Below are 10111 nucleotides of genomic sequence, written 5' to 3'. Positions count from 1 at the left end.
GCACTTCCTACTTTCAGTTGTGTTTGGAATGCAAAAGTCGGGCTGAAACGGTGGCCACGGAGAAGGGGTGATGGATTTGAGAGGCTGAAGGGATGAGGAAGTGAGGGAGTCTAGATACTGAGCTCTCAAGCCTAGGTGTGAAACCGGGTGAGAAGTTTGGGCTTGTTTTAGGCTATGCCGAGTTTAAGTTCACGGTCCGGTGGATCAGAGCTGGCGGGTAAGGCTGAACGTGAGAGCGGGATGAGGGTTTGGAAGCCCTTGCCTAAAAGGAGGCAATTTTTTGAGACAGCGTAGGACAGCGCAAACCTCCAGGATCACAGGGCTGCAGTATTCTCCTTTCGGAGACCCCATTGCAGAGAAGAGCGAAATCAGGGGCGGGGTGGGGGTGGTAGTGGTCTCTTCCGGTTCTTGAAGAGAGCGTCCCTTAGGCAGGAGGGACGGGTCTTGGAGCACTCAATCTCCAGGCTTGGGAGGCCCCCAGCAATTCGGACGCGGAGGGCTAGGCCGCCACCGCGAGCCCAGTCGCCCGATACGCGCCTTGGGGTCCGGGTCGGCTTTCACCCGGACCCCTGGCCGGAAACTGAGCCGTTTACTTCCGCCACCAGCCGGAAGTTTTCTGTCACTGGACACCAAGGAGTTTTCGGTGGCTCAGCTGGGTAACCGGGGCTCACCATGGCGGCCTCATTGGTGGGGAAGAAGATCGTGTTTGTCACGGGGAACGCCAAGAAGCTGGAGGAGGTGCCGGGAGGGTGTTGGGGGCTGACTGGGAGGCAGCTGGGAATACGGCAGAGAAGGGGCTTCCGGGTGGAGGGAAGCACGTGGGAGGAGGCATGGAGAGAGAAGAGAATTCAGCCCGGAAGGATGGGTCCTGACCCGGCTGTGTGGAAAGGCTGGGGCGCAAGAAGGGAGTGGCTGCGGAATCGGGGCGCCCCGGAGTTGGCGAAGGAACGAGGGTCTTGACAAATCCCGACACAGGGCTTGTGTGGTCAGCGACTGCGGGACCCGGAGGAGTAGCGGGGCCCTTAGCAACCGCCCCGAAGTCACCTATTGAAGTAGACCCCAACCCAGTGTCCCGATACTCTTCTGGGACTTATCCACATCCCGCTGCTGGGCCAGGGCTAGCAGGACCCACAGAGGGCGTGGGGCGGAGTTCCACACTAAGCAATCCGTGCCCCACCACCGTCCTAAAATGTTCTAACCTCTTCGCGTGTGTGAAGTGGGGATGATGCAGGACATTTGCTTCACAGCGCTACAGGGAGGAGGAGTAAAGGAGGCAGTGGATCTAAAGTTTCTGTTTGCAGGGACTTTGTGGCTAGCAAGTAACAGAGACACACAGGGAGTTCATGTAAGCCACCAGATGACTCCTGTGGGAATATAATGTTACAGTGTCCTGCAGGACCTGAGGTTCCCTCAAGAAGCTGACTTGTCCTTGTTCTCTCTGGATGCTGATCCCTATTCCTGTTCATAGATTTCCCCTTTCTTCCCTGCTGGGGGATGGAACAGTGAGACTTCTACCAGATATCAGCCCCGACTGGCTTTGCTTGAATCAAGTGTTTGCCCCTGTTCAATCAGCCATAGCCACGGAGTGGGGGTCATGTGTAGGGGATCAGGATGACACCCACTGGATATGTCTGAGTCAGACCAGCGGGGTGTAATCACTAGGGAAACCTATATTTGCCTGTAGCGTAGGGAGGGACTGATGTCACTTTGGTGCCAGGACAAAGTGGCCTCAGGAACCAGAACCTTCTGCTGAAAAAAGGTTTGGGATCCTGAGGCCAGACCAGTCAGGCAGTGCCACCCTGAACAGAGCCCATGCAGGACAATGGGCATGAGACCCCAAACCTCTGACTGAGAATATTGCCCTCATTTAAAGAAGGAGCTGGAGCCTGGGTGCGGTGCCTCACGCTTGTAATCCCAGCACTTTGGGAGGCTGAGGCGGGCAAATCATCTGAGGTCAGGAGTTCAAGACCAGCTTGGCCAACATGGTGAAACTCCATCTCTACTAAAAATACAAAAATTAGCTGGGCATGGTGGCACATGTCTGTAGTCCCAGCTACTCAGGAGGCTGAGACAGGAGAATCGCTTGAAGCCCGGAAGCAGAGGTTACAGTGAGCTGAGATGACACCACTGTACTCCAGCCTGGGTGACAGAGTGACAGAGTGAGATTCCGTCTCAAAATAAAAAAAGAAGAAGAAGAAGGTGCTAGAGTAGCCAAGGGAGACTCCTTGGAGAACATGGACTTGAACTTGGCCTAAAACAGGTAGTCTTTTTTTTTTCTTTTTGAGACAGAGTCTCACTTTGTCACCCAGGCTGGAGTGCAGTGGTGTGATCTCTGCTCGCTGCAACCTCCGCCTCCTGGGTTAAAGCGATTCTCCTGCCTCAGCCTCCTGAGTATCTGAGATTACAGGCATGCGTCACCACGCCTGGCTAATTTTTGTATTTTTAGTAGAAACGGGATTTTGCCATGTTGGCCAGACTGGTCTCAAACTCCTGACCTCAGGTGATCCACCCTCTATCTGCTTCCGCCTCCCAAAGTGCTGGGATTACAGGCGTGAACCACCTCGCCCAGCTGTGGTTTTTTTTTTTTTTTTTTAAGACAAGTCTCACTCTGTCGCCCAGGCTGGAGTGTAGTGGCACTCTCTCAGCTCACTGCAACCTCCGCCTCCCGGGTTCAAGCAATCCTCATGCCTCAGCCTTCCCAGTAGCTGGGACTACAGGTGTGTGCCACCACACCCAGCTAATTTTTGTATTTTTAGTAGAGACAGGGTTTCTCCATGTTGGTCAGGCTGGTTGGTCTTGGACTCCCGACCTCAGGTGATCTGCCCGCTTCCACCTCCCAAAGTGTTAGATTACACGCATGAGCCACTGCGCCTGGTCGAACGGGTAGTCTTAACTAGTGGTATGCCATTGGCAGACTGAGGAAACCTATAGAATCTTTCTCAGAAAAATAGTTTCAAATGTACAAAAGAAAATACATGGTATTACAGGCTGGGCACTGTGGTTCATACCTATAATCCCAGCACTTTGGGAGACTGAGGCTCAAGGAGGATCTCTTGAGCCCAGGAGTTCAAGACCAGCCTGGGCAACAAAGTGAGACCCTAGCTCTACAAATAATTAGCCTAAGCATGGTACCTAGGCCACCTGTGGTTCTAGGTACATGGGAGGCCGAGGCAGGAGGATCTCTTGGACCCAGGAGGTTGAGGCTCTAGTGAGCTGTGTTTGTGCCACTGTATTCCAGCCTGGGTGACAGACAGAGAGAGATCCTCTCTCAAAAAAAAAAATAAAATAAATAAAATAATAGGATTACAAAGGAAATCAACTATAGTGAATTACAATTATCAAAATGTTACAAATATTTGTGATTTAGTTATCTATACTTTCTTTTTTTTTTTTTTTGAGACGGAGTCTCGCTGTGTCGCCCAGGCTGGAGTGCAGTGGCGCGATCTCGGCTCACTGCAAGCTCCGCCTCCCGGGTTCACGCCATTCTCCCACCTCAGCCTCCGAGTAGCTGGGACTACAGGCGCCCGCCACCACGCCCGGCTAGTTTTTTTTTTTGTATTTTTAGTAGACACGGGGTTTCACCATGTTAGCCAGGATGGTCTCGATCTCCTGACCTCGTGATCCACCCGCCTCGGCCTCCCAAAGTGCTGGGATTACAGGCTTGAGCCACCGCGCCCGGCCTAGTTATCTATACTTTCTTAATGCATTAAAGAATTTAATCTACCAATGTATGAGTAATTACCTTTTTTTTTTTTTTTTTTCCCGAGACGGGGTCTCACTCTGTTGCCTAAGGCTGGAATGCAATGGTGCAATCTTGGCTCACTGTAGCCTCAATCTTCTGTGCTCAAGCAATCCTCCTGCCCCAGCCTCCTGAGTAGCTGGGACTTAAGGCGCATGCCACCATGCCCAGCTAATTTTTGTATTTTTTGTAAAGATGGGGTTTTGCCATGTTGTTCAAGCTAGTCTCAAACTTCTGGGCTCAAGCAATCTGCCCACCTTGGCCTCTGAAAGTGCTGAGATTACAAGCGTGAGCCACAGCACCTAGCCCCTTAATTTTAAAATACCCAGATAAATGGTATTTTGAGATATCTGCAGCAGTTGTAATGAGTTATAACAACATCTGTGATTTTAGTAGGTTTAAAAGTCACAGGAACTGCTAGTAATATTTTGGTTTGTTACCTATATTCATAATGGAAAAAGATACTAAATTTCTTTTTTTTTTTTTTTTTGAGACGGAGTCTCACTCTGTTGCCCAGGCTGGAGTGCAGTGGCGCGATCTCGGCTCACTGCAAGCTCCGCCTCCTGGATTCAAGCCATTCTCCTGTCTCAGCCTCCCGAGTAGCTGGTACTACAGGTGCCCGCGACCATGCCAGGCTAATTTTTTGTATTTTTAGTAGAGATGGGGTTTCACCATGTTAGCCAGGGTGGTCTCGATCTCCTGACCTCGTGATCCACCCGCCTCAGCCTCCCAAAGTGCTGGGATTACAGGCGTGAGCCACTGTGCCCGGCCAAAGATACTAAATTTCAATTAAGGTTACTAAGACTAAAGATATTTTTTTTCCAATCCATGTTCACAGGCCTCCTGAATTCTGGGTATCTTCTGATAGAGAATTTCTGGTTTAGGAGGGTGGCTAGGGTTTCTAGGAGCATTGAGAAAAGAAGAGGGTGTTCTGGATGGGGGCTTAGCACAAGCAGAGACCTGATGTAGGAGAGATAGAGAAGTAAGGAGATGGAAGGGGCTGGCTTGCTGGGGTGGGACCCTGAAAGCCGGGGTGAGGCTCACGGGCCTGAGTTGGTAAGCTTTAGGAGATTGGCAGGAGAGTTATCGATGAGAAAGGTGGATGACAGCTCACGTGCTCACATAGTAATGGGGAATCATTAGATGGTGATAAATCTTCTCTTTTCTTTTGGAACAGGTCATTCAGATTCTAGGAGATAAGTTTCCATGCACTTTGGTGGCACAGAAAATTGACCGTATGTCTCTGTTTTGTTTTATTTTTAAAAGATGGTTGGATTTTATCTGTCTTCCTGTGACCTGACTCTCTGTGTGTCTGTTTCCCTGATAAGTGCCGGAGTACCAGGGGGAGCCGGATGAGATTTCCATACAGAAATGTCAGGAGGCAGCTCGCCAGGTGCTTACCCTGCCCTTGTCCCACACTTGCTCCTCTTGTCCAGGTAGCTTCCAGGGCCTGTGCCTGCTGGAAACAATAAACAAGTTTGTTGAGCTTTCTAGGACCGACCCAGAGCCCTCTAGGGTTCAGTTAATATTGACTTTGGAACACTGCCTTCCTTTGCCAGCCTTGAATACATGGTATCTCCCCCAGACCATTACTATACACTCCTACATACACACCGACTCTCCTTCCCCCAAATGCTCAGACACATGCATTCCAGCCCTACGTCCTCCCCACACACATCCACCGCTGCATTCACACTTGTTCGTGGAACTCAGAAAGCATGCTGTGGAGAGTCAGGCTGAGTGCGAATCCCAGCTCTCCCATTGCTGTGCCTGGAGCAAGCTTTACAATCAGCCAAAGCTTTGGTGTCTTCATAAGATAAGAGATTGGCCAAAGGTAAGAGATTGGCCGAGGGCAGCTCCCAGGGCGCTGTCTGCCACAGATCTCAGCTGGCTGAGGGCTGGCCCCAGCCTGGGTGACCTCGGTGTTCCAGGAGGGGATGGTGATCGTGTGTCTCAGGGCTGCATGTCTTTGTGCTGCAGGTACAGGGGCCCGTGCTGGTTGAGGACACCTGTCTGTGCTACAACGCCCTTGGAGGGCTCCCCGGCCCCTACATGTGAGTGCCCACCTCTACCCCCTTACAGGACCCCAGGCCCAAAACCACCAGAACTGCAAAATGACGAGGCACCTGATACTGCAGGTCATTCCCTGTCTTCGCATCAACAGTCTTTCACGTTGTCCCGAGGAAAGATGGGATAGGAGAAGCATGTCTTTCTTTTGTAAAGTGTGAGAATGCGACCTGTAAGTGGAGATGGTAAAGGGGACCCCACGCATTTGAGAAGTATGTTCATAGGTAGATTAATTTCAGGAAAGAGGGCCGGGCGCGGTGGCTCAAGCCTGTAATCCCAGCACTTTGGGAGACCGAGACGGGCGGATCACAAGGTCAGGAGATCGAGACCATCCTGGCGAACCCGGTGAAACCCCGTCTCTACTAAAAAATACAAAAAACTAGCCAGGCGAGGTGGCTAGTAGTCCCAGCTACTCGGGAGGCTGAGGCAGGAGAATGGCGTGAACCTGGGAGGCGGAGCTTGCAGTGAGCAGAGATCGCCTGGGCAACAGAGCGAGACTCCGTCTCAAAAAAAAAAACTGAGCTCAAGCAATCCGCCTGCCTTAGCCTCCCAAAGTGCTGGGATTACAGACAGGAGCCACCTCGCCTGGCCCTTGGAGGCATTCTTTTTCATTTACCCTTGGCTGTCAATAGGGAACAGCCAGGAAAAGGTGGTAAGAAGATCCAGCTGCTCCTGGTGTTCTGACTCTCCTTTATTTCTCTTGCAGAAAGTGGTTTCTGGAGAAGTTAAAGCCTGAAGGTATTATCTGCTTTGTTTCTTCCCTGGATCTGTTGGGAATGAGAATCTGGGTTTGCTCTAGGGGAGGGACCCCAACTAGTAGTCAGGAGTCCCAGGTTCTAGCCCCCACCACGGAGCCTCCACCTCATTTTCCCCATCTAGCACTGGTAGTTCACACTTACCCTGTACTCCAGAGAGCACTGTGTGGGGGAGAGATGGTGGGAGCTATAGGGTTGAGGAGCCTTCAAGAGGGACTTGGCCCTCGTGACTGCTTTAGCCAGGGCCTGCCCTGGGAATTGGAGGACTGCCCCTCCTGGACCCCAGCAGTGCGTATCCTGTCACCCACAGTTGCAAGCCAAAATGTCCCATCTTTATGTGCTTTTATTTATTTATTTAGAGACAAGGTCTCACTCTTGCCCAGGCTGGAGTGCACTGGTGTGATCTCGACTCACTGCAACCTCCGCCTCTTGTGTTCAAGCGATTCTCCTGCTGCAGCCTTCCAAGTAGCTGGGATTACAGGCGCCTACCACCATGCCCAGCTAATTTTTGTATTTTAAGTAGAGAGGGGGTTTCACCATGTTGGCCAGGCCAGTCTCGAGCACCTGACCTCAAGTGATCCTCCTACCTTGGCCTCCCAAAGTGCTGGGATTACAGGTGTGAACCACCACACCCAGCCTATTTATTTATTTATTTATTTATTTATTTATTTATTTATTTGAGATGGAGTCTCACTGTTGCCCAGGCTGGGGTGCAGTGGCTCAACTCACTGCAACCTCTGCCTCCCTGGTTCAAGCAATCCCCCTGCCTCAGCCTCCCAAGCAGCTGGGATTACAGGCATGTGCCACCACGCCGGCTAAATTTTTTTTGAGAGATGGAGTCTCGCTCTGTCACCCAGGCTGGAGTGTAGTAGCACGATCTCGGCTCACTTCAACCTCCACGTCCCGAATTCAAGCGATTCTTCTGCCTCAGCCTCCTGAGTAGCTGGGACTTCAGGCATATGCCACCATGCCCAACTAATTTTTGTATTTTTAGTAGAGTTGGGATTTCACCATGTAGGTCAGGATGGCCTCAATCTCCTGACCTTGTGATCTGCCTGCCTCAGCCTCCCAAAGTGCTGGGATTACAGGTGTGAGTTACCACGCCTGGCCTTTTTTTTTTGTTGTTGGAGACAAGTTTCACTCTTGTTGCCCAGGCTGGAGTGCAATGGCACGATCTCGGCTCACTACAACCTCTGCCTCCTGAGTTCAAGCGATTCTCCTGCCTCAGCCTCCCGTGTAGCTGGGATTACAGGTGCCTGCCACCACGTCCAGCTAATTTTTGTATTTTTAATAGAGACAGGGTTTCACCATGTTGGCCATGTAGATCTCGAACTCCTAACCTCAAGTGATCCACCCACCTCGGCCTTCCAAAATGCTGGGATTACAGGCATGAGTTACCGCACCCATCCTTATGTGCTTTTAAAAACACTTCACATTGGCCAAGGGCGGTGGCTCACGCCTGTAATCCCAGCACTTTGGGAGGCCGAGGTGGGCAGATCACGAGGTCAGGAGATCGAGACCATCCTGGCTAACACGGTGAAACCCCGTCTCTACTAAAAATACAAAAAATTAGCCGGGCGTGGTGGCGGACACCTGTAGTCCCAGCTACTCAGGAGGCTGAGGCAGGAGAATGGTGTGAACCCGGGAGGCGGAGCTTGCAGTGAGCTGAGATCGCGCCACTGTACTCCAGCTTGGGTGACAAAGCGAGACTCCGTCTCAAAAAAAAAAAAAAAAGGACACTTTACATTATAGAGCATTTCACATCTGCACAGTAGAATATCATAATAGGATAATGGGCATAAATATATACAGTTATTGTTTGTCAATTAAAAAAAGCATAGCAGAATAATGAACCTCAGTCACCATCAACCAGCTTCCAGGGTTATCAGCACAATGCCTATTTTGTGACATCTATAACCCCTCTTATTTTTCCTAAGTCCAGTATTTTAAGGCAAATCACAGACACCATATCATCAGTAAGTTCTTCAGCTTGTATTTATTTTTATTTGTTTTAATTTTTTTTGGAGACAAGGGTCTCCCTCTGTTGCCCAGGCTGGAGTGCAGTGGCTCAATCTCAGCTCACTGCCCACCATCCGGGCTCAAGTGATCTTCCCACCTCAGCCTCTTGAGTAGCTGGGACTACAGGTGTAAGCCACCATGCCTAGCTAATTTTTGTGTTTTTTATAGAGGTGAGGTCTCACTATGTTGCCCTGGCTGGTCTCAAACTCCTGAGCTCAAGTGACCCACCCGCCTTGGCCTCCCAAAGTGTTGGGATTACAGGTATGAGCCACCAAATGCAGCCACTGTATTTCTAAAAGGTGAAAAATTAAGAAACTGTTAAATAACTAAAATATAATCATTTTTTAATATTACCTAATCATTTTTTGGATTTCCTTGGTTGTAGAAAAAGTGCCTATTAAAGTTGGTTAGTTTTTTTGTTTTGTTTTGTTTTTTTGAGACGGAGTCTCGTTCTGTTGCCCAGGCTGGAGTGCAGTGGCGCGATCTCGGCTCACTGCAAGCTCCGCCTCCCGCATTCACGCCATTCTCCTGCCTTAGCTCCCGAGTAGCTGGGACTGCAGGTGCCGGCCACCACACCCGGCTAATTTTTTTTTGTATTTTTAGTAGAGACGGGGTTCACCGTGTTAGCCAGGATGGTCTCGATCTTCTGACCTCGTGATCTGCCCACCTCGGCCTCCCAAAGTGCTGGGATTACAGGCGTGAGCCACCGCGTCCGGCCTACAGTTGGTTAGTTTTGAATCAGGAATCAAACAAGGTCCACACTGCATTGGCTAGTTTTCTAACTTTAAATAAAGCCTTGTGTCGTCAGCCTGTGCTAGAGGAAAGCGAGAATGCCCAGAGACTTCTATTTCAAGCCTAGTCCCACTGCCTTGGGCTCTGCCGCGCCTGCTACCCCAATTGAGACCTAATTTCCCTTTTTAGGGAATTCCTGCCTCCCCACCCTTAGTGGGCTTCTTGGGAGTGGGGATGGGAGTTAGCCAGCAGGGATGCCCTGAGCCCTCACTGCCCACCCGCAGGTCTCCACCAGCTCCTGGCTGGGTTCGAGGACAAGTCAGCCTACGCGCTCTGCACGTTTGCACTCAGCACCGGGGACCCAAGCCAGCCCGTGCGCCTGTTCAGGGGCCGGACCTCGGTGCGTAACCACCTTGATGCAGTTCCCGCCGCGCGCCGCCAGGGGGTGCCGCGACAGGAGCCGACCGCCCTGGGTTTGCGGGAGGGTGGGGGGAAGGGCGCCTTGGGGCCAAAGATATCTTGACTTGCTGAGAGGCTCCCCTGGGCAGCATAGGTAGAAGTGCTGTCAATCCTAGGAGGGTGGTGGAAAGGGTGCCCTGGGGCCAGAGTAGTTACTTTCGCCTTGCTGAGGGGCGCCCCTGGGCAGGACAATGGAAGTGTTGTCAATTCTGAAACCTGTTTGACCCCTGAGGCTGTTGTTTCAGGGAAAGGCTTGGCTAACAGCTCCTGAGGCCTGATAGACCCAGAAGAGCAAACTGAAGGTGACAACTCCCAAAACTACTTTTTTTTCTTTTCTTTT

The 10111-nt window shown here is 51.1% G+C and overlaps 1 protein-coding gene and 1 long non-coding RNA gene across 4 annotated transcripts in view; one reads left to right on the top strand and one right to left on the bottom strand.

The window, feature by feature from the left end:
- The first annotated feature begins 607 nt into the window (after nt 1–607).
- ITPA (inosine triphosphatase) overlaps nt 608–10111 on the top strand; it is a 19361-nt gene continuing 9857 nt past the window's right edge. For 2 of the 3 annotated variants that reach the window (XM_065522844.2, XM_015457837.4), the window contains exons 1-6: nt 608–738; nt 4917–4974; nt 5068–5132; nt 5720–5793; nt 6513–6544; nt 9597–9712. In XM_065522844.2, the coding sequence (XP_065378916.1) occupies nt 673–738; nt 4917–4974; nt 5068–5132; nt 5720–5793; nt 6513–6544; nt 9597–9712 (411 nt within the window). In that variant the 5' untranslated portion in view covers nt 608–672. The remainder of the gene's footprint in view (nt 739–4916; nt 4975–5067; nt 5133–5719; nt 5794–6512; nt 6545–9596; nt 9713–10111) is intronic. The other variant, XM_065522842.2, reaches the window with a different exon arrangement.
- LOC123567123 (uncharacterized) overlaps nt 4969–10111 on the bottom strand; it is an 8515-nt gene continuing 3372 nt past the window's right edge. The window contains exons 3-4 of the long non-coding RNA XR_006689821.3: nt 5866–5976; nt 4969–5198 (exon numbers count right to left, since the gene is read on the bottom strand). This is a non-coding gene — a long non-coding RNA (uncharacterized lncRNA). The remainder of the gene's footprint in view (nt 5199–5865; nt 5977–10111) is intronic.

The sequence above is a fragment of the Macaca fascicularis genome, chromosome 10 (genome assembly GCF_037993035.2).
Source record: "Macaca fascicularis isolate 582-1 chromosome 10, T2T-MFA8v1.1".
Lineage (NCBI taxonomy): Eukaryota > Metazoa > Chordata > Mammalia > Primates > Cercopithecidae > Macaca > Macaca fascicularis.
This window is presented reverse-complemented; position numbering and strand designations above follow the sequence as displayed.